Source organism: Toxorhynchites rutilus, chromosome 3 (assembly GCF_029784135.1).
Source record: "Toxorhynchites rutilus septentrionalis strain SRP chromosome 3, ASM2978413v1, whole genome shotgun sequence".
Lineage (NCBI taxonomy): Eukaryota > Metazoa > Arthropoda > Insecta > Diptera > Culicidae > Toxorhynchites > Toxorhynchites rutilus.
In genome coordinates, this window is record NC_073746.1 from 241666437 (window position 1) to 241691828 (window position 25392).

At 41.1% G+C, this 25392-nt stretch overlaps 1 protein-coding gene across 1 annotated transcript; it reads left to right on the forward strand.

Moving 5' to 3' along the window:
- The first annotated feature begins 4443 nt into the window (after window positions 1–4443).
- LOC129778391 (unextended protein) lies at window positions 4444–8065 on the forward strand. The gene has a single exon (XM_055785268.1). It carries the CDS (start codon window positions 4632–4634, stop codon window positions 7497–7499), a length of 2868 nt encoding a protein of 955 aa, XP_055641243.1. The 5' UTR covers window positions 4444–4631; the 3' UTR covers window positions 7500–8065.
- The last annotated feature ends 17327 nt before the right edge of the window (window positions 8066–25392 follow it).

The window sequence follows — 25392 nt, forward strand, 5'->3', positions numbered from 1 at the left end:
CATTTCGTCAACCTCTGCATTGACTGTTCATGAGCTTTCCCCATCGAAAACGAAGAGATTGAAGATGGATGAATTTCAGCAATTTATTGTTTTTTTTAATTCTTCATATTTTTTCAATTCTTCATAAATGGCTGTCAACAACCAAAATTTTCGTTACGGGTGTGAGTCACACCCATGAGAGGTTCATGGATTACCATTACAGCCACAGAAACTCACGGCTTGGTGTGCATCTTGAGAAGGGAGTATTATCAAGACATATTTTTTCAAAAATGTTGGAGATCACCTAGCTACCGTCATTTATGGCGTTATTGATGAAAGCCGCCAAAATTTTTCTTTCTCGATTGATGGAATCAATATTATTCGCTTTCACTGAGGTGTTATGCCATCGAAAACAATTCCAAAAATGTTACGCAATTATCGTTTCTTCATGTTATGCGTATTTTGAAATCGTCATGGAGTTATTGGATACAGGCGAGACAGTCGATCGATACCGATATCAGGATCAGCTTAACATAGTGTCCGAGAAGTTAGGCAGACGCCACCTTCAGCTGCAAGGCAACCCATATCTTTGTTGCACGATAATGCCCACGCACAGAATACAGAAGGGAATAGCGAAGGCGCAGGAATTAGGGTTTAAGGTGTTAGAGCATACACCGTCCACGCCTGAACTAACTCGTTTGAATAACTGAATTGAACCAACTTACTGGGCAAGAATCCTGACTATATATACATGAAATTCTTACCCATGCCTAAATCTATAAGGGAGAGAAACGATCTCCCTTTCCTATTCAGACAACCGAAGCCGCATCGATAATCTGCCTGCTTATTTGCCAGCCTGTGATTTTTCCCATCCGTGTTTTCCTCTATTTTATCTTTCGCCCGGATAGGGTGCCAAATGAACATTTTTTTCCCTCCGCTCACCCCCATCTCGAAGAAACTCTGTTTTGAGCTTCCTGGAGTTGGGCACCATTTATTAAATTGAAAAAAAACAAAACAAAAACACACGCAAGGAAAGGGGCGCTAAAGGGGGAACGGGAAAACATAAAAGGAACGATGTTTGGATCCCAGTGAAAAGCAAATTTTTTTTATGGGATCCAAATATAATACAACACAACATAATATCAATAATTAGGAAAACATTAACAATGAATAGAACTGGCACTCGTACTTAGAGAAAGAATTCGTGAACATGAAGAGTTATCACATGAATTGTTATGCTTTTTTTTTTTTTTTTTTTCCAAAATATATTTTTTATTAAGGCACATGTGGCGTTAGCCTGACGGGGCCGGGAGTCCAATATTTTGACAATTTTTGTCTTACAACTATGTTAGTAATATGTAACCGATTACTCGCGGTTGGCTCGAGGTTAGTATTACAAGTGTTCTCATAATTGGTATGTTGCAGTCTTCGATGCTCTATACGTGTGCCCGACACGGGCTACTTCCTATTGGGATGCAGCTGACCATTAATCAGCAACGCTCCCTAGTCTGTACCCCATATCTAGCGTGGTGCGTCTTTCTCGACTCGAGGAATCCAGGATAGAATGGTCACTAGCCGGCGCAATCATCAGTTCGTGTAGAGTTGTCATGAGCGGTACAACCTTTGGCTCTTGTTGAATGATCAGTGGACTGCACAACCTTCGGCCCGTGCATCTGTAAAGAGTGTGTGTATGTATTGCCGCGACTATGTAAAAGTTTATCGATCGGATAGGAGGGATATGAAACGGGGACACAACGAAGGAAAATTGTTATGCTTGTTCGTTGTCAAATTATGCAAGCGATTAGTGTCGATTTTAGATGTTTCTTTAATTTCTTTTTGAAGAGATCAGAGCGTGTGATAGAATAGAATGCGATGCTGGCCTATACTAGTCGTTGCTCGACTTCGTACTAAATTCTGGGCTTGTCGTGTGCTGCATTTGCATTATTTGTCTTATTCCTTTCCTTCGCATAGTGCGTTATCTTTACCGTGTGCGATTGCGCTGCACTATGGTTTATTGCCCTGATCCTAAATTTGTGCGTCATAAATTATATGCCGTTTATTTCTTTTTTCGGTATTTTTCGATTTTTTTGTATTGAGTTATTGTTTCAGTGTTTGTTATCCTAATATCCTTCGCAATTACTGCTGTCTTAAGGGCAACGTTCTGTTTCATTTTCTTCAGGTTTATGGTCTCATGTAATTCCTCTTCGATATGTTCTGTTTTTTAAGCAGTTTTTGTTAGTGTACATAATTTTATTGGAAGGAATATTAATAAGAAAAATGAAAGTTTCCCAGCAGATATTTCTCGTGCTAGATGATGGTCCTGGAATCACACTATCGATGCTGCAGCTATAGTCAACTTCGCTGGGTCCTTTCTTGGGTTCATTTAATGGCTGATTTCAATTCAAAGCTCCCACGACCCGGTTTATGGTGGTTTGCATTTGCTTCATCCGTTCGTATTATTCACGATAATCGTTCCGCATCGCCGATATCTTTACACCCTTATATGTGGTTAATGCTTCGTTGATGTGCATTTTCAGATGTGGTTTCCTCTCTTTTATTACGCTCGATACCCAGCTGTCATTCTCATTGTATCCCAAAGAGCACCGCCCTTTTCTGTTCCTTTGTAGTTCGTTCCGATCGATAAAATCTCATCGAATTTTTTTGAGTCACTTTTAAATTCGGGAGCGCGAACCTATTTTTCACGAAACATTTTAATCTAGTATCTTTATCATTTTTTTATCATTTTAATTCCAATTTAACTTAGCGCGGTCTTCTCGATCTGCTTCCAATTAAACTTAACGCGGTCGTCACGATCCGCTACCAACTCAACCTAGCGCTGTCGTCTCGATCCGCTTTTAATTCAACCTAACGCGATCGTTCCGATCCGCTTTCAATTGAACCTAACGCGGTCGTCTCGATCCGCTCTCAATTGATCCCAACGCAGTCGTCTCGATCCGCTTTCAATTGAACCTTGCGCGATCATCTCGATCCGCTGTCAATTGAACGTTACGCGGTCGTCTCGATCCACTTTCAATTGAACCTAACGCGGTCGTCTCGATCCGCTCCCAATTGAACCTAGCGCGCAACCTTTGTTATCCACCGCGGAAAAAAGGTTCATCACTTTCATCTACCGTGTGACATGTGGGAGTCACACAATCCATAAATCCAACAGGAAAATTTAAAAAAAAACCATCACTAGCGTACATTTTTTGTATCGCACATGAAAATTAGTCACACATAGAAAATACCGTGCAATGTTGTGTTCCGAAACTCTGAAAAACTTGTGATTTTATTTAATATAAACCCCATTTTCTGCATTTTTAGTTCATAAAATTGAACTCGGAGACTAAATGACCCAAAATTTGCTTGAAAATTCCGCACAAATTGCAAATTGCAATTGTATTTACTAATACTAATGCGAAGACCTTCATAGCATACCTATTTACTGTCTAAATTGATGAGGACTTTTTCCGCATTACGTTACCCTCAGAATAATATTTTTACAAAAAATAAACTCATGATGAAAATTGCACTCCGGGTGCGCACCACGTGAATACCGCAAATCATAAATACGCATTTTCTTAGCATTAAAAAATAACGAAACATTGCAAACGACTACACAAAAGATAACCGAGTGCCCGTACAAACAATCAAATTACTATCTATTGAATTTCGACTCCGGTGACGTTAATAATATGTATCCAAATTATATATAGAAAAAATATATTTTTTTCTTTGACATAATAAAAAAGACAAAGTAATATCGGTTACAAAACCGAAGAGAAGTAGGACTATAACAAGGGCTGTCAATCTAAATAACTTATGGAATATCCGAGTAGTTTTTCAGTACCTGTTAGCAAAATTGCATCTCACACGCTCCCAAAAACGTCATTTCTAAACAAATAATTCACAAACTATACCATTCATCATCTTTCGCAGAACGGCAACAAAAAATCTGAAATCGATTATATTGGTGATTACTAAAGCAATAAACACAGTTCTCGCTTTTGGAAAATTTCCTCTTTCCATCCGATTTCTCCTTTTGGTCGGAACCATTTGGGAAGCACAAATTGGGCCAATCGAAGCGTGGGACATAGCGCATTTGGACAATGCTTGACATTTCACAATTATTAAAATGTTTTTCTCAACAGAAATAGAATGTTATTCATTGTGATAGATGTGTAGAAATATTTTCTATGAATTGATGCAAACTTCTTTGCGACCTATTAAGAAATGCTCGAATTATAAGCGTACGAAATCATTCATTTTTCTTACTTGTTCAGTTATTGTAGGACGTAGTGTTACGTCAAAAATCTCATGAAACTGAAAATTTATTTTCCACTTGAAATGCGAAAAAAATCATATTGGAAATATAAAAACTTCGTGCCTGATATCAGTCGTCCACTCGCCGACAGTTTTGCGCACTGGGACAAAAGTGTAAATGTATGGCAGTCAATCTGAGCGCAACTGTTCGAAGCCAGTCTTGATTCACAGACGGTATTGTTTGTAAGCGCCCGCTCCAGACGGCCTCGATTTAGTGAACTCACAACATAAGTGAGTCATATTTTTCGTCAGAACGAAATACATGTTGTATTGATCATGTATAGATTCAAGTAGCAGTTTATATTTAGTGAGCGAAAAAAAAAGTAAATATGCAGAAAGTTGGAAAAGTTTGCCCACGGAAAAGTACTTGGTCGACCGAAATAGTATTAGTATTATTTGTGTTGCAAGCATTTGACGCCACAAACGGCACGATACTTAGTGAAAGTGATGAAAACAGTTTCGGTGTCGATGATTACTACGGCGAGAACCAGCATAAACATTTGCTTATGACCATCGATTGGAGCAAAAGCGGTGTGACCCGAATTGAGCAGCGAGACGAGCTGCTTGTGAAATTGGTGTCGTGCGAAGAAGAGTGCTGGAAGCAGGGAGTCCCCGCCGCATTCGACGGCAGAGCCAGTGTCGTCAATCGTAATGCTACACATTTACTCGTGTCGGTGAAATTCTACGACGCTCAGCATAAATTACTCACAGCCGATAGATTTCTTCAAGATAATAACGGCCAGATAGCTGGTGTGTGTGCGGCTCACGAGCGGGGTGCTTTTGGTTTGTTTTATTCGCCGATTTCTTTCGCACAACGCGAGAAACGTCTACAACGCAGTATTCCGCCGGCTGACGGGGAAGGGAAGGGCCAGAAGTTGGTCATAATTGGTCTTCGAATAGAACATACTGACAGCGAGCCGGCGTGGGACGATGGTGTCCCGTCGGTGTTGAGCCAATCGCCCGTCACGCTACGACTCTTCGGTACGGGATTGAACAAGGACATCGTAATCGTTTTTACACGAGAGCACAACCCGTACGGCGGTTCCTGTCTTGTTCCAGTTACGGACAAATTTAGAGTTAAAGACGTTAGCAATTACAGTGCGTTGGTGGACATTACGCTTCCGGCGGTATCGAATGGAAAGTATTTCTACGCGTGTGCAAAATATGAGCCGGATACTGTTTCTTCCGAGCAAGCGGCCCAACTTGTCGAACCCTTCATTCACCAGGGTTCGTCCCCGTGGATGCGGATGACCAGCCACGAACCATTCCTCCCCCTGTGGGTTTCGATCGTTATTATCGGATTGTGTCTAACGTTTTCAGCTCTGTTCTCCGGTCTCAACCTTGGGTTGATGTCATTGGACCGAACGGATTTAAAAATCCTATGCAACACCGGTACCGACGAGGAAAAACGTTACGCGCAGGCTATCCAACCGGTGCGAGACCACGGAAATTATTTACTTTGCAGTATTCTACTAGGGAATGTCCTAGTAAACTCCACATTCACCATTCTACTCGACAGTTTGACATCGGGCCTGATAGCGGTCATCTTTTCCACCATTGCCATTGTGATATTTGGCGAGATAACACCACAGGCGATCTGTTCCCGTCACGGGCTTGCGGTCGGCGCTAAGACAATACTCATCACCAAAGCTGTCATGCTGATAACGTTCCCACTATCTTATCCGACGTCGAAAATATTGGATTATATGCTGGGTGAAGAGATTGGCAATTTCTACAATCGCGAACGACTCAAAGAGCTTGTCAAAGTGACCACCGATATAAACGATTTGGACCGGGACGAGGTGAATGTCATCTCGGGGGTACTGGAACTGCGCAAGAAAACCGTCGAGGACGTTATGACGCGCATCGAAGACGCATTTATGCTATCTTTAGACGCGGTGTTGGATTTCGCTACCATCACAGAGATACTGAAGTCGGGCTTTTCTCGCATACCAGTGTATGAGAACGATAGGACGAACATCATCACGCTACTGTACATAAAAGATTTGGCTTTTGTTGATCCAGATGATAACACTCAGCTGAAGACGCTTTGTGAATTCTACCAAAACCCGTGCCATTTCGTGTTCGAAGATGTGACGCTGGATGTTATGTTTAAGCAGTTTAAAGAGGGCCACAAAGGCCATATGGCGTTTGTGCACCGTGTGAACAACGAAGGCGAGGGTGATCCATTTTACGAAACGGTTGGTTTGGTCACGCTGGAGGATGTCATCGAAGAGCTGATTCAGGCGGAAATCATGGACGAGACGGATGTGTTCACTGACAACCGCAGAAAAGTACGAAGGACTCGCACCAATCGACAGGACTTCACCTTGTTTGCCCAAAGTCGGGACACTCATTCCCAGCGTTTGCGCATTTCTCCCCAGCTTACGTTGGCTACATTCCAGTACCTGAGCACTTCCGTAGACGCATTCAAGGCAGACAGCGTGTCGGAAACGATTCTGCGTCGTTTGCTGAATCAGGACATCGTTCATCATGTCAAGTGTAAAGGTAAAGATAGAAACGATCCGAGCATGTTCATCATCACCCGCGGCAAACCGGTGGACTTCTTCGTGCTCATACTGGAAGGACGCGTGGAGGTAACGGTTGGCAACGAGAATCTTGTGTTCGAAAGTGGCCCATTTACTTTCTTCGGCACGCAAGCGTTGATCCAGAACGCTGGAGTGGACGTCGTCGTGGACACGTCCCATCAAATCATGGGCTCCCTGCAGTCACTCAATATTGATGCTTTACTGCGGCACACCTTTATACCGGACTACACCGTGAAAGCGGTCAGTGATGTCATATATATTCAAATCAGTCGGAACTTGTACTTAGCGGCAAAACGTGCCACTCTTATGGAGCGTTCCCAGCGTCTCGGCGATCCACCATTGGACCCAATCGACGACGAGGTGGAAAAGTTGCTACATTCGTTGGACGAGGATGATCGTAGCGTTGGAGCGGACACAGCGAATTTGCAAACCCCGAAGGCAAGCAAGCCAACCAGCAACGCGCCATCACCGACGTGTGTTACTTCCGAGAGGCCAACGCCAGATCATAACAACGGCCCCCTGCCGCATGCTGCTGGACCATTGAACTTAAATGCTATTAACACGCGCAGCCACAGTTTGGCTGTGACCGCCCTTCAGCATTCGCTTGACGATTCGGACAAACCGTTGCTGACTCGATCCAAATCCTAAGAGATGTACATTTATCGAATTTGTATAACAATAAGTTGAGAGTAATGTTTGTAGTCAAAACAAAAAAAAAAACACTTTACTATAATTATTATTGCTGAGAAACAGATCAAATCTATCATTACATACAAACATTAACAAAGGTTTTTTTGAATTATCATTTCTACTAAGAAAAAAACACACTAATGATACATAGTGCGTAAGCAAAAGTTTCACAATTGTTGCCCGGCGAGATGTCGGCGTTTGAAAGTTGTGTTCATTCCCACATCATCTCTTTTGAACTCCAAATCGCATTTTTCCACATTTTCTTTGTGAGATGGATCCAGATTACTAGATTTTATTGTGCGGCCAGTAAGCAGCTTAAGTTAACGTAAGAGTTATGTTCCTTCTTAGAGAGAAGTATGTTGCCTTATTTTTACTCGCTAAATTGTTATGTGTATCACAAACTTCATCGAAGTACCAAATCGTTTTTTCATCGAGAAGAATTAATATAATAGTTGACCCGTGTACCCAGACCTTCATTGATTGTTGTTATCACGGCCCGAAACCAAAGCAAGTATTATCGAACAATAAATCAAAGCAAGAGAATAAATCATTCGTTTGTTATATTACCTTCTTTCTTTGTTTTTAAGAGGCTTTAAACTTTGCAGTTCATTCGCCTCTATTATATTACCTAAAATCGTCTTTAACCTTAATGACATACAAGATTAACATGGAGACCAATTCGAAAACATGAATGAACTTTGTGACCGATTGACTGTCAACGATTGGCAACGAATGTTGTTTTCATGATTTCCATTAAATAAAGACTGAATCTTGATCTTTGTAAACGCTGGTGCTTGAACGTGGCATTCATCAATCATCCAAAACAACAGTCAGATACCACGCGTCAAACGGTTAGTATTTTTTCTATATGCATTGTGTAGCCCTCGTGGACAATGGATTCTTATCATTTTTTTTTTGTTTTTCTATCCATAACTCGATGAACATCGCCAGGGGATCTGTTGCCTCTACTTAAGGTGCGATTACGTGGATCGAACTAGGGCAAGGTCAAGTGTAGAGCGTGTTTGTTAATACTTGATTTTGTGGTGTTCGAATGTTTTTTTTTTGTTTTTTATTCTTCTTTTAACAAAGCGTCTTTCCTTATGTGTTCGGTTGATAGGCTATTGGATTCCTTAATATATGTAAATGTATTTAATATACGGTGGGCGAGTCATTAACGGCGTCAGTCACATAATATGATGGGAGCTTTGAGCTCTTCCCTCATTCAGTCCGGGGGATTTCGTTATGATTTTTTTCTTGGCTCACGCTTTTATACGCGTGTGTCATTCCGCTCGAAACACATTCGAAGTGCGTTATTTGGCATCCATTTATTAATCAGGTACCAGGACTTTGACATAGTTTCCACCACTTCCAAAACGCTAAAACAAGCACTTTGTAAAACCGATACCCGATTTTTCCAGTTAGAAGCAATTTTTTGCAATGTCGCCTGTGCACAGTTGTAATTATTTACGTTTTGAGTCAACCTACAGCTTCGCAAGTCGATTTGCTATCAAAACAAAACTGCTCAGCAAACAGGAGACAGATCGTAAAAAAATTTGGCTAATGAAATTTATTTTTTTTCTTCGGAAAATTTAGGAAATAAAGTCCTTCTTTTTTGTAGTTCAATATTTTTTAATAAAAAGCTAGGCTTTAATTTGATATGTCGATCATCTGAATGTATTCAATGGTTCAAAAGTTATAAATTTTTAAAGGAAATTAATTTTTGGGAAATAGTGGATAAAGTTGATTTTTCGGACCACCCTAAAATGGAAATGGTTACTTTAACGAAAAAATACGGGTCTAATATTTTGCAATGAAGAACAAAACTACCACCTTCCATAAAAATCTTTGAACCACTATATCGGTTTGGCATGGAATGGCTGTATAGATATTTGAAAGTAATGACAAGGGCCGATAAATTAATACTTCCGCTTGAGGATCGAAGGATATATATATATATATATATATATATATATATATATATATACAAATGGTTTTCTGTCTGTCTGTCTGTCTGAATCTTATGGACTTGGAAACTACTGAACCAATCGACATGAAAATTGGTATGTAGGAGTTTTCGGGGCCGGTGAAGGTTCTTACGATATTTCGGGAGCCTTCCTCCCTATCTAAGAGGGAAGGGGAGGGGGCCCTTCAGCATTCGCATTCGCCGATTTAGGGCTGTCTTTATTCTATCATATTTTTTGTATCAAACATTTATTCCATGTAACGGAGAAACATGTTATTTGCAAGTGGTTGAAAAATCTTGAACGAGAATTGTGTCTGAAAATAATCTGATATTATAATGACGAGTTTTGGTAGAAGTACTAGGAATTTTATAGTAAAAGGTAATTTTAAAGGTGTTTTTTTCAATCAATGAACAATTCTGCGATTGGACCCATGAACAGCGCTTAGTGAGAAAACGTGGATGTGATGACGTAAAACAAATTTTGGGCGGGACGAAGTTTGCCGGGTCAGTTAGTTAATTCTAAGCATCAACGTGTACTATTGGTTGGTCGTTGTTCAGAGCACTGAAACTGAAATATTAAACTTCTTCAATATCTAAGTAGTCTTCCAGTATCTCTTAGCAATACTAAACATCTCAGAAGACGCAGAACGCCAGCAGAAAATCCGAACCGAATCTCGAAAGCGAAAGTCATAGCATCGAAAAAAAAATCAATTTCAGTTTTCCATCGAAGAACACAACTCTAAACGCTGGAAAATACCTTTCTTTTATCCTTTTTTTGACCTATGTTGCGGCTCAGTTTTCTCGGAAACGGTTGAACCGAATTGAACGCAACAAGTTTCGTTTGGCGGGAGCATGGCCTCTAAGGCCATAGATTCCAGAACCTCAAACAACACAAGTATCAAACTCATGATTTTTCAAAAATGGTGAATTCCTGATTAATTGAAGCCTATATGACCTCAATGATGTAAACCGGATATGTTCCGGATCAGGTTTCCGATGGAGGTGACTACTTTATGGCCAGAACCAAATCCCATCATTCGTCATATCAAAATTCAAGGCTTGTCAAAACTAGCTCATTGGTGAACATTTCAAGGGTTTTGGCCACATTAGGATAACTTGTACGGTCTCCGGGTGACCTACAGCTCAAACTTTAGATCGAGATATGCGAAAGGCACGACTACAACTTTAGATGAATGCAATCAAATTGGGTATCCTCAAATGATTTATGATTTATGATCAGAAATTTAAATGATGTATTGGTTTCCATTAGGATGAAGAGGGCCCAAACTCAAGAACATTAAGATTTATGCCGAAGTCCATGAAAAACCATAGATAGAGCTCCTGACAGAAGAAAAGTTGAATTTTTGCAACACAGTGGTATTGAAAATAATGACAAAGAAATAAATACTTTTCCTTATACTCAAAATACGGTACAAGTTGATAAAAAGACGGGACAATAAAAAAGGGTCGAAAAAACGGTACGTTTGGTTAGCCTAATTAAAAACCTTCAAAACATGTGAATCCATAAAAAATCCTGTAAAACTTCTGTAAATCATGAAAAAAAATAATTTTATTTATATGTCTGGAAACATTTGAATACCTGAGTTGGCATTAAAAAAGTAGACAAACCATGATCATATTTTCGACTGGACAAACCAACATCATTTACCTTACTCATATTTATAGATGTTTTGTGATTTCAATAGTTCGCTTTCGAAGCAATTTCGAGCTATTGAAACAAGTTTTTGGGTCAATAAATAACTAACATTACTCACACACCCTTTATCTTTTGAATGAAGCGATTGATATTCACACTTCGTAACGCAATCGATTGAAAAAAATTAAGCTTACACCTCAGTACAGATTCAGATATGATGTGATGCAAAAATATAATGGAACTCTTCACCAGACGGCATCGACGCGGTACTCCCACCGAACAAAATTGCACCATACTGTACGATATCTATCTTTCACTCTTCCTTAGAATCGAGCAAAACCGCTGCGTATGACATCAGCATTAAGAATGACTGCAAAAATGAACACTCGGTCTTGCGAAAAGTCATTTCGAAAACCTCGCTGTTGTCTGGTCGCTCGCTGATGAATTATGAATACTGTAATTTGAAATCGCGAATGTCATGTTTATGCTCAATGAATAGAATACGGCGGAGCTTAGATTGCAATAGTTTTACTATCCACATTGTCCATAGAACGGATGCTGCATCTGCATTTCGAGCGACTGATTTACGCTCGTCTGATTAGTAGTGATATTCAAATATTGTACCTCGCTGATACACACAGGGTCTTTCAGATTAAACGCTCACGCAACAAATTTTAATAACTTCTATAAAAGTGAACCGATTTTTATTTTTAAAAAACAAAAATAAAGCTTACTTTAGGACATTTTCGATGTGACCGCCCCTTTTTTCGTTAACGCATTTTAAACGGTGAACCAAATTCACAACTCTAACATTACGACTTCAATGCTGTTGAAAATCCGAGTTATTTCTTCTTTAAGTTCCTCCAAATTTTGTGGCTTATTAACATAGCAACGGTCCTTCACGTACCCCTAGAGGAAATAATTTACGACGAGAAATGTTGAAATTCTTACCAATGGACAAAGTTTCATTAAGGCTTCGGTTGCTCGAGTGATACGATTTCACCAAAAATACACGTTCTTGTAAATTGTACATCTTGACACTAGAAATCATCCGATCAGAGTGAATGAGTAGGCGAATATTATCGTCCCGAAGTGGGGAATGCAGTGTTACCATCGACGGAGCGAAAAAAAAAAATTTACGAGGAGCTATTCGAATTTCTTGCGTGAGCGTTTAATCTGAAAGACCCTGTCTTAAACCACGGGAATACCATAGGAAACTGTGTGTTCTCCCAATTTTTGTTAATTTAAATCATTTAGGGGTTAGTGAACCGTAATGTATAATGTACCGAAAATGTTTTAGATAATTTCCGATTCGATTGGAATGCAGACCATCATAATCCGTTCAGAACTAGAATAATGATTAACGTTAAAACTATTACATAAAAAAACCTGACCTGTTTTCTGATTTGGTACCATTACTGAAAAACTTAGTATTATGTCAAAAAAGGTAATAATTTCATATTCATATTTTTATATCCATATTTTCATGGTTCGTCTATTAAAGCCGAAGTTTATTTGTGACCAGCGTCTTTTTTTTTATCCCTTTTGTTTATTTTAGGCTCATTAGCATGTTAGCTGTAACAGAGCCGAATTTTAATCGTGTACATGTCACATGTTTACCATATCTGTAATTAGTACATTACACAGTTGCCATTTTTTCGGCGTTAGAGTAGTCTCTTCTATTCAATTGCATGTGGTACATATTTGCACAGTAGCCATTTAGGCGTAAGAGTTTTCCTTCTGTTCTTCCATTATCAAGTTAGGCCGGAGAGCGGAGACAGTTGATTGATCATTGTTGAGTTATTTATAGAACAGCAGCCCGATGTGTCTTGCAGAACAGAGCAGTTGTATGGATGAATCGATCTTATTTCGACCGTGGATCGATCTCCATCGCTGATGTTTGTTGCGTGGACGTAGTTATTCTGTAACAACACAAAGATGGTCAATGAGGGCCCTGAGTTTAGAACTCACGATCGATCGCTTATTAAGCGAACGCGCAACCAATGTGGCTACGGAGACCCCCAAACCAGCGTCTTGATTGGTCATTATCAATAGCCACACTTCCGAACAACTTAATTTTGTTCAATAAATGAATGTTCCTATTTCTAAGAGTCTTATACATCGATTCGTTGCATTTGGATGTTATTTGCCGCGAAAATATAACGGAACTTTCATTTTCTTTTTCTAAGGTGAAGGTGGAAGCTAGCCACGAATGGCTGCTACAATGGCGCTCATTTCTTTCAGTTCCCTCCCTCACCCCTCGCCCGAAAGTCAATAATTTTGCGAAACAGTGTGAAGAAAATGATCGTTTTCGCACACTTCCCATCAAGTAATATCAACCAAACTCTAATTGATTACTCACAAGATATTAAATTTTCATCTGCTTTCGCACTGTATAGTGAAGAACGTCGGAAAACTCGAGCAAGTGCTCTGAAAGTTAAATTTTCTTTTTTAATTTCCGGCAATGGTTTTGTTTGTATTGGTGAAAGCATCGTTTTTTCTGACACTGATGCCAGACAAGATCATCGAAACAGCTATAAAAATCACTCAATAAAATGTTTTTCCTGAGTCATAGCGTTTCATGTCATGAAAATCAATAAAGTAAAATTGTGTTGATATCAATACAATTATTATTTTTACGTTTAATGGGTCTATAATGTAAGTTTTAGCAACTTGAACAGTGGTTAAGAAAATTGTATTGCAGAGCTCGGAACACTGCCACGGCTGCTTATGCTTTCAAAAACAGTAAACGGAAAAGTATTATATTACTTGTGAGTGGAAATAAAACAACGTGTGAGTTGGTCAAAGTCTGAACAAGTAATGAAAATTTTATTACATCTATTTATCCTGGTAAACGAACAACGGTTACTAAGGTTCCTCCAGGATACTACCTATCAACTATTTAGATCGCAGGTTACTACTCCAACACTCCTCCTTAACCTACGATCCCGGTCAATTCCAATTCCATGAATTGAGCATGTTTCTGTTTCGCCAAAGCCTTTGTAAATCCGTCAGCCGGATGTTAGTGCGTAGGGATGTAGTGGAGCTTGATGTCACCTTTCTCAACAACATCCTTCACAAACTGGTAACGGATAGACACATGCTTCGTCCGGGGATTACATCCGTCGTTGCGAGTCATACATATTGCGGATTGATTGTCGCAAAATATCGCTATTGTCTGCTCACCGTCAATCTGCCGAAGAAGCTGCTGCCACCAGAGCGCCTCTTGTGTCGTTCTAGATAATGCGATGAACACCGCTTCACAAGATGACAAAGCCACGCATGACTGCCGCTTCACATTCCACGAGATGGCTCCTCCCATCTTTATGAACACGTATCCCGTTGTTGATTTGCGCGTATCAGGATCTCCTCCCCAATCCGCATCTGTATAACCGGTCAACTGGGAATCGCCGCTCTTCAAGTACATCAACTTCTTGTCACATGTGCCACGAAGGTAACGCATAATACGTTTTACAGCCTCCCAATGCTGTCTTCCAGGGTTTGCAGAAAATTGACTCACCAAGTTAACAGCAAACGCTATGTCCGGTCTGGTTGCTTGTGCTGCATACAATAACGAACCAACCACTTCCTTGAAGGGAACCTTTTTCATCTCTTCTACTTCTTCCGGGGTCTTGGGGCACATCGACTTGTCTAGTTTATTGTCGGAATCCATTGGCGTTGCAACAGGCTTCGAATTCTCCATGTTGAATCTTTTCAAAACATCCTCGATGTAGTTTTTCTGATCGAGGAAAAGCTTTCCGTTCATTCGATCACGAGTTATCTGCAGTCCCAGGCAGAACTTCGCCTCGCCTATATTCTTCATTTTGAATCTGGAATTCAGGAAAGGTTTCCTTTTTGGCTTCTGCATCATTCGTGAACACTAGAAAATCATCCACATAGATTGTTACGAATAGCATCTTTCCGTCTTTCTTGAAAGTGAAGTACAGGCACTGATCTACACTGGAACGAATCAGTCCGAACTCCTTCAACGCTTCATCCAGTTGTGTGTTCCACACCCTGCTTGACTGTTTCAGTCCGTACAAAGCTTTTCGCAACTTGCACACCTTCGTGGGATCACCAACGTAGCCTTCAGGTTGTTCCATGTATATCTCTTCATCTTTGAGCTTTCCTTGCAGAAATGCAGTTACTGCATCAAGCTGCTCGATGTCGAGATCGTGTTGAACTGCCAACGCCATCAGCAAACGAATGGTAGAATATCTCACCACCGGAGAGTAAACTTTATGTAGTCAACACCAGCGCGTTGGGAACATCCTTTTATAACTTGCCGTGCCTTGTACCTTTCGATATCGCCATCAGCACCTCGTTTAGTCTTGAGAACCCATTTATTTCTGATCGCCTTCCTTCCTCGCGGTAGATCAGTCAGAACCCATGTACCGTTTTCGTCTATCGCTCGAATTTCTTCGTCCATGGCCTTCTTCCAGTGCTGATGGTCCGCTCGATTCAATGCTTCAGTGTAGCTCGTTAGATCTCCGTCGTCCGCAACACCCTCATTGTCGGAATCATCATGTTCGCACTGTTCACAAAGATTCTGTACAGCAGTTGAACTAAAGCATACAAAATCTGAATACTTGCCAGGAAATGAGCGCTCCCGACCGCTGCGCCTCAACCCTTGCTGCTCATCAGCTGATCTTGAAAGTTGCGGTGGGAGCGCAAGATTAGGCACCACATTATTTGCAGAATGATCCGAAATGTTAGCCTGATCGGGCCAATTGCATTCATCGGTACTGCAACTTCATCTTGAACCCTTGGCGGAACGCCACCGCGCACGTCGCCGGCATTCGTTTCAACCCAAGTGAACAACTCCATGAACTCAATAGCTTCTAGTTGATCTTTCTTCAGCATATTTGATGGTCGTCCTTCATCCAAAATCACCACATCGCGGCTAATGATCACATCACCAGAATCAGGATTGAAAATACGATACCCTTTTGAATTGTCTGCATACCCGACGAAAACACCTTCACAGGACTTCACATCGAATTTTCTTTTCTTCTGTTTTGGGACATGAAACATCGCACGAGATCCAAACACCTTCAAATGCTTTAAATTCGGCTTTCGATTGGACCACGCTTCTTCGGGTGTAACCAAACTCAAGGATCTGGACGGACTGCGATTCACTAGATACGCCGCTGTAGAAATAGCTTCTGCCCAAAATTTCTTTGGCAATTGAGCATCATTCAACATACATCTTGCTTTTTCGACCAAAGTGCGGTTCATCCGCTCGGCTACTCCATTTTGTTCTGGTGTATACGGACAGCTTGTTTGATGCACAACTCCGTCTCGGTGCATATTTTTCCGCATTCTTGAATTGACATAATCCGTTCCATTATCCGTGCGAAGTACTTTCAACTTTCTGCCCGTTTGCCGTTCGACGAGTGACTTGAACTGCTCATATACTTCTGCCACATGACCTTTCGACTCCAGACAGTACACGAACACTTTTCTACTTGCGTCATCGATGAAAGTTAGAAAGAATCGACTTCCTCCAAGCGATGGAACTGCAACAGGACCGCATACATCTGAATGCACCAAGTCCAGTAGGCCTTCTGCCCTCGTCCGACCTCGACGACCTTCAGACCTTTCTTGCAAATCTTGCTGATGGATAGCAAATTTGTAGCCAAGTCAGGAACTAGCAGTACGTCTTGAACTTCGATGCTTCCTACTTTGAGATCTAGCTCGACAAACCCTTTTGCAACGGACTTTATCGACTGATTATTTGCTGTATCAATCGAATGCTCCAAACGTTCTTGCTTCTTGAAACCTTCTTCACATCTGATCATATGACTACTTGCAGCTGAGTCGAAGTACCATTCTTCTTCTTTTCCTTGCCTTTGTTCTTTGTTGGTTGCTTCTGCGGACAATTTGCTGCGAAATGTCCGGGTTTCTTACAATTGAAACAATTTCCGTTCTTCTTCTCGGTTTTGGACTGTCTTAGTTTTTGATTCTGCTTGGTGTATAACGCGCCCTCTGTTCCGGAGCTTTTCAACGGCCACTTCACGTCTTGAAGTATCTTCGCTTTCACGGTGTCGGCCGTCAGCTCAATCCCAGAGGCTTGCAGTCCCATGATCATGGGGTTATAGTATTCTAGCAATCCTTTCAATAATAGCGATGCAAGCCACTGATCATTTACCTCGAATCCAATTCACTCAGGTTTTGAGCAGTTGTTACCAGTTCGTCGACGTAGTCTTCAACGGAACCAATTTCCTCCAACTTCACCGACGTCAACTTGTCCAACAATCCGAAACGACGAATTAGTCCATTGTCCTGAAACATTTTCTGAAGCTTTTCCCACGCTTCTTTTGCCGTATTAACGTTCTTCACCAGACTATAATTATTCTTCTCCAAGCTTAGGCAAATCGCAGCAAACGCTCGTTCGCTCATCTCGGGATCGACCTCTTGACCTTGAGTTGGCTTCACTGCTCGCCAGGAACCTTCTCTTATCAGGGTCATCTTCATTGCGAAAGCCCATGAAGCATAGTTTTCACGTCCACGCAGCTTCTCAATGTTCGAAAGATTTACAGGGTTTCCAAAGGCACGAACAATACCTGCGGGCCGCACGCCATCACCACCAGCCGGTAATCCTGCGCCACTGTTTGCCGCCCTCGTACATCCGCTCGTATTACTTCCAACACCACTGCTCTGGGGCGTGTCTCTCGGGATCATGGTTTCGGAATCGAAAATAAGCTTCTCTTAATATTCAGGCTATGGCCAGAACTGGGCCCATAACCACTTGTGAGTGGAAATAAAACAACGTGTGAGTTGGTCAAAGTCTGAACAAGTAATGAAAATTTTATTACATCTATTTATCCTGGTAAACGAACAACGGTTACTAAGGTTGCTCCAGGATACTACCTATCAACTATTTAGATCGCAGGTTACTACTCCAACAATATTCTATCAGAATGCCTCGGCCAACGAAGAGCAGGGTTAAGGCTCTCCAACGTGAATATGTGAAAACAACGAAGGAAAATATTTAGGAATTATCAACATCGAGTTACTATACGGAAGAACTTGTTATACCAAAAGAGCCCCAATTCGCATGTGTTATAAATTTGCTCATGTTACGCTCGCGTATAATCAGAATTTTACTTCATATGCAAATGCACCTTCTATAACATCGAGTCTCACTCGTGGTGTGCTTGCATAACATAGGGCGCTAGAACGTTCAGCAGAGTAGTGAAATCACTTGATGTGTGACGTATTAACCCATTAACGACCAAGCTGTAAAAAATATTTTTTAACGAACTCCATTGGTGTAATTTTGATTATTGGCGTTACAAAAAACCAAATCTTCAAGAATTATTTTTTTCAGTCCTTCCGTTTTCCGAAAAATGACAAAAAACCAAAAAATCACCAAACAAAAACATTGGCTAAAACCTACATTTATGATCCTGTAGGAGGTTCAATCCAATGGTTTCTTATTCTACATCACAATGTGTGTGCTTTTATCGAAGTAATACTGTAAGAAAGTTTACACATTTTTGCATTTTAGAAGGTTTTGTTTTTTTATTAGGTTATGTGAGGTTATGTACTTTTCGCACATAGTTGCTTTAATCCGATTTTATTGTCCAATAAAGTTATACAAAATCAAATGAAATTGATGGTAAGTGATAGCTAATAATAGCTAATAATCATTTGATGCCAAAACCTTACCATATGGTAGCTTTCCAAAGCCATGAAAAATTATCAAAGTTGCTGTTCGATTTTTCGAACGCTTGGCCTGAAATGGGTTAAATAATACGGGAAGAGGTTAATAAGCGTGGTATAAACCCCCGCATAAGTGGGGGTGTTTCACCTGATCCTTTGATCGTTTATATTTTTTCCCAAGAACATACAGCATCAACTACAGTCAATCGCAGAGAAATCAATATTCAGATTTTCTCTGAATTCATCATCCATGCATTATAATGAATCTTTACTCGACGATGTATAGATATATGATGGTACTCCCAAAATATTTTTATATTGACTGTGAATTCAAAAAAATTCTCTTGAGTAATTTTACACTCTGAAACGTATTTCTACATCAGTAACTCTGGGGTTACATCTACATACACATTATCCTAAATAAAGCAACTTAATCTCGTTATAATTTCATAAATTCGTTAGACTATCTGGTTTCATGAAATTTTCTAGCACTGTTATGAAATGGTCCAAGACCAAAGACAAGTCCGGACCGAAGAGCTATCATGTTATCATTTCCAACTAAGAAAACTTTGCCATGGAAACCGGTTTATTTATTATGGATAATTTTTTTTTCTGATAAAGCAAAAAGTACAAAAATCAGGATCGTTTAAGAAAAATCAGGCAAAATTGAGTGTTCGTCAGGATTTCAGGAAGATTGGCATCTCTGGTCTGAAGGTATCTCCCGAGAGTTGAAAGAATCAATTCATAACTAGGCGTGATGCACAAATTCTTCTTCTTGGATGGCACTAACGTTCCCAGTGGAACTTTTGCCTTCTCAACGTAGGTATTACTTGTGTCATTTTTATTAGTAGTACTTAGTTGAGATTTATATGCCGGATAACACACCTTGAATGTATTCTGGAGCGGCAAGCTCTAGAATACGTGTGACCACAGTGAAAATGCGCATGATGTTTGCAATGCAATGATGTTTCGAAAAAAAATTTTATGCCAAATATCTTAAAATTACATGAATAATCGAGAAACATTTTTTTGTCAAAAATCGACAATCTGGGAGTTTTTTGAAAGCCAATTTCGAGATGATAGTAGACTATTTTTGTACTCGCATGCATTTCTGCAGACCGGAATGGGTTTTCCCAACACAGATTTGAAAACTAAGGAGTTTGGGAAAAACTGCATTGGAAATATATGCAAGGTGCTTTTGTACCCGCATGCATTTTTGCAATCCGGAATGTGTGCGGACTTCAAAAGCGGTATGAACACAACGCTTTGGCTCGATTATTCAAGATTGCATTGGAAGATATCCCTTCATGTCTTCAGCTCACTGAACTCCTACGTTGGCAAAAATGTTGATAACAATTTGCTGCGATAACGACGACAACGTCGATTGAACGATATGCGTCAAAACCACAACCAAAACTGAGTACCTGAAGTTCACCAAATCAAGCAAATTTGCGTACGTACACTTGGAAGATGCAAAAACTTCAGAGGGAAACGCAAAATACATTGATTGTTTAGCCATTCTTTCTTTCACGATAAATGAATGGAATGAACGAGGCATCATCATTCGCTATCCAACTCTTGACGAGTAAAGTTCAGTGTCGTTATTGTGCGTTGCCACTTTTACTATTGTGCGATTGGTATAGTGTACGAGTGAAGGTCATTGCTGTCCGCTTTCGAATTGACCTTTTGTGAAGTGGAACAAAGGAAGCAGCGCTCTTGCAGCTTGCAGCCCTTGGCGGCTGTTGAACATCGGCATAACGGGATCGCCATCGTGTGGCTGTCGTTAACGGGAATTAACATCACGTGACCGTGTGAGCTATTCTTGCGCTATTGTGTTGATCCATAGCGCGTAGCCTCTGTCTCTCCCTGGTTAGGGCAGTAGAGCGCAGTATCGGAACAACTTTTATTTTAAGAATATTGTTAAAATCAATAATATATTAGAAATAAGACAGAAATTTTTGTAAAATGGAGGATAGTGGAGGATCTACAGAGATGGAGATCTCCGATAATGAATCCCATTTAAGATCTGGGAAAAAACATAAACGAGTCCCTCAAAAAGAAGATAATTCTTCTGGGGACGAATCTGCTCATCCTTCCAAGCCCCCCTCTAAGAAAATAGCAAGCCTCCCTTCTGAACCGACTGTTACTTCCACTCCCCCTCTCCCATCATCGATTTCGCTTCCCCCTTCTGATGTTTCCGATCCAACCCAATCCTCGTCCTCGTCTTCTCCCTCTGTTGTTTCCGCTCCACGTGTCAGAGTTTATCCAGAAGATGCACCTGGAACTGGCCCGTGGGTTGTTTTCCTCCGGCCAAAACCAAAAGGAAAAAGCCTTAACGTGATTCAGATCACGAAAGATCTGGCCAGATACACTTCTGTATCTGAAATTCGCATGGTTAGACCGAACAAATTACGGGTTGTCGTGAATGAACGGAAACACGCAAACGAGATTGTTGCTGACCAACACTTCACTCTCGAATATAGAACATTTATACCCTCCCATAACGTAGAAATTGAGGGGGTGATAACTGAAACGGGTCTGACGAGCGAACAAATAAAAAAAGAAGGAAAAGGCAAGTTCAAGAAGCTTCCTTCAATGGAAGTAAAGATCTTGGACTGTCGCCAACTCGGGAAACTCTCCCATGATGGGGACCAAACTAAATTTACGCCGTCAGACTCGTTTCGAGTCACCTTTGCTGGTGCCGCCTTCCCTGACTACGTTATGGTGGACAAATTGAGACTACCTGTGCGACTCTTCGTGCCAAAGCCCATGACTTGCAACAAATGCAAGTCAATTGGTCACACTTCAGATTATTGTGCCAATAAGGAGCGCTGTGCCACTTGCGGAGAGCAACATGAGGGGAAATCCTGCAGTGCGACTGAGCATAAGTGTCCATATTGCGGAGGATCCCCACACGCGCTCTCAGCTTGTGAAACTTACAAGAGTCGCTGGGAGAAACAGAAGCGCTCTTTAAAGGAACGCTCGAAGCGCACTTTTGCGGAAATTTTAAAGGGCGCTTCTCCACTGGCCCAACAACAACAACAACCAATCTCAACACACAATAGCTTTTCCACGTTGCCAGTTGATGAAATGGAAGCGGACACAGCTAGCGGGGTCACACCGTTTATTTTCAAAGGGAATCCCCGGCGCAAAAATGTGACCACTCCCAAAGTTCAAGAACAAGTCCCCCCGGTGATACCCCCAGTTAGCTTGCCTAAAAAATCGAGTGCAGCGGACAAGCAAAATCAGGTTCCTCCTGGCTTCCGTGGGAATAGTTCACCTTCGAACGACCCAGCACTCGAGGGGACATCAAAAACCCCAACTGTCCCTATTTTTCCGTCCAGATCAACTTCCCAATCGGGATTTATAATGTTGTCTGACCTTTTGGATCAAATCTTCAAGTGTTTTAACGTTTCCGACTCCATCAGAACCCTTGTCATCTCAATGCTTCCAGTATTAAAGACAATTTTACAGCAATTGATGCAAACATGGCCCCTCCTTGCAATGATTATCTCTCTTGATGTCTAATTTAGATAGAGAGATCGGAGATATCACTGTTTTTCAGTGGAATTGTCGTAGTCTTATCCCTAAATTGGATACATTAAAATTTTTAATTCATAACTTCAATTGTGATGTTTTTGCTCTGTCCGAAACTTGGCTTTCTTCGCGAGATGATATCTCTTTCCACGATTTTAATATTATACGCTTGGACCGTGATGACAGATACGGAGGGGTACTATTGGGGATCAATAAGTGCCACTCATTTTTTCGAATTGACCTTCCACCTATTGGAGGGATCGAAGCTGTTGCTTGTCATGCAAACATCAGAGGCAAAGACCTCTGTATTGTCAGCTTGTATTGGCCTTCGAGAGCTGCGGTTAGCCGCAAACAACTTGATGACATGTGCTCACTCCTTCCTGAGCCACGATTGATCTTGGGAGACTTCAACTCTCACGGAACTGCCTGGGGGGAACAGTACGACGACAATCGTTCATTGTTGATATATGACCTTTGTAACAACTTCAATATGACCGTTTTGAACACTGGGGAAACAACACGTGTGCCTAAACCTCCTGCTAACCCAAGTGCTCTTGACCTCTCGCTTTGCTCGAATTCACTATCGTTAGATTGCAAGTGGAATGTAATCCAGGACCCCAACGGTAGTGATCACTTGCCAATCAAAATTTCCATCACCATTGGGTCGAATTCTTCTGAATCTATAAACATGGCATATGACCTCACAAGACACATTGACTGGAAAAAATATGCGGACGCGATTGCTCTAGCCATCAATTCCAGAGATGGTTTACCTCCATTGGAGGAGTATAACTTCCTTTCTCGTTTGATCTATGACAGCGCGGTTCGCGCTCAAACGAAACCCATCCCAGGTTCCACTATTCGTCGAAGGCCTCCCAATCCATGGTGGGATAGCATATGTTCCAAGCTTTATGTAGAAAAATCGAATGCATTTAAAGCTTTTCGGAAACGTGGAACCCCTGAAAATTTTCAGACGTATTTGGACCTTGAAAATCAATTTAAAAACTTGATCAAAGGGAAAAAACGTGCTTATTGGCGAAATTTCGTGGGAGGTTTGTCACGAGAAACGTCAATGAAAAAATTATGGAAAGTGGCTCGAAACATGAGAAATCGCTCTTCAACGAATGAAAGCGAAGAATATTCACATCGATGGATTTTTAATTTTGCACGGAAGGTTTGTCCTGATTCCGCTCCTGTGCAAAAAATTGTTCGAGATATACCACAAGATAGGTGCGATCTTGATTCCGAGTTTTCGATGGTAGAATTCTCTCTTGCTCTCCTTTCATGTAACAATCCTGCTCCGGGATCGGATAGAATTAAGTTCAACTTGCTGAAAAATCTCCCTGATGTGGCGAAACATCGCTTGTTGAACTTATTCAATCGGTTTCTGGAGCATAATATTGTTCCAGATGATTGGAGACAAGTACGAGTTATAGCTATTCAAAAACCCGGAAAACCCGCGTCCGACTTCAATTCGTACCGCCCAATAGCAATGCTGTCTTGTATACGGAAATTGTTGGAGAAAATGATCTTGTTTCGCCTTGATCGATGGGTTGAAACGAATGGCCTACTCTCAGATACACAATATGGGTTCCGCAGGGGCAAGGGGACGAATGATTGTCTTGCGTTGCTTTCTTCAGAAATTCAAATGGCTTACGCCGAAAAAAAACAAATGGCTTCAGTATTCTTGGACATAAAGGGGGCCTTTGATTCTGTTTCAATAGAGGTTTTGTCAGACAAATTACACTCTCGGGGTCTGCCGCCTCTATTGAATAATATGTTATATAACTTGCTTTGTGAGAAACATTTGAACTTTTCTCACGGAGATTCGGCAGTAAGTCGGGTCTCTTACATGGGCCTCCCCCAGGGCTCATGTTTAAGCCCCCTTTTGTACAACTTCTATGTAAGCGACATCGACAATTGCCTTACACAAAATTGCAGCCTAAGACAACTTGCAGATGATGGAGTGGTGTCTGTCGTAGGATCAAACGAATCCGACCTGCAAGGACCCTTACAAGATACTTTGAACAATTTTTCAACCTGGGCCATTGGGCTAGGGATCGAATTCTCCACGGAGAAAACAGAGATGGTGGTTTTTTCTAGGAAGCATAGACCACCAAAACCAAAGCTTCAACTTTTGGGTAAACCGATCACTCATGCTATGTCATTCAAGTATCTTGGGGTCTGGTTCGACTCCAAATGTACTTGGGGGGCCCATATTAGGTATCTGAGTAAAAAATGTCAACAAAGAATAAACTTTCTCCGTACAATTACCGGCACCTGGTGGGGAGCCCATCCCGAAGATCTTATTATGTTGTATCGAACAACTATTCTCTCAGTGATGGAGTATGGCAGTTTCTGTTTTCAATCAGCTGCCAAAACACACCTCATTAAACTCGAGCGAATTCAGTATCTTTGTCTCCGTATTGCGTTGGGATGTATGCCCTCAACGCATACCATGAGTCTCGAGGTTTTGGCAGGCGTACTCCCACTAAAAGATCGCTTCAATTTATTATTTCTTCGGTTCCTCATCCGGTGTAAGGTTATGAATCCATTGGTGATCGGAAATTTTGAGCAATTGATCGAGCTAAATTTTCATTCTAGATTCATGAGTTCATATCATGAATTCACCTATATGCAGGTTGTTCCTTCTTCGTATATTCCCAACCGTGTTTGTTTTCCTGACTACATCAATTCCTCTGTACATTTCGATCTGTTCATGAAGGAGAAAATCCATGAAAATCCAGATTATCTTAGATTGGGGTTCGTTCCTACAATCTTCAATGCAAAGTATGGGCGTATCAATTGTGATAATATATACTTTACTGATGGGTCCTCTATGAATGAGTCCACAGGATTTGGAGTGTTCAACGTATTTTTTAGCACCTCACACAGTCTTCAGAATCCTTGCTCGGTATATATTGCTGAATTGGCAGCGATATACTGGGCGCTGGACAGCGTCGCCTCACGACCTGTTGAACACTATTACATTGTAACGGATAGTCTTAGCTCTGTCGAAGCTATCC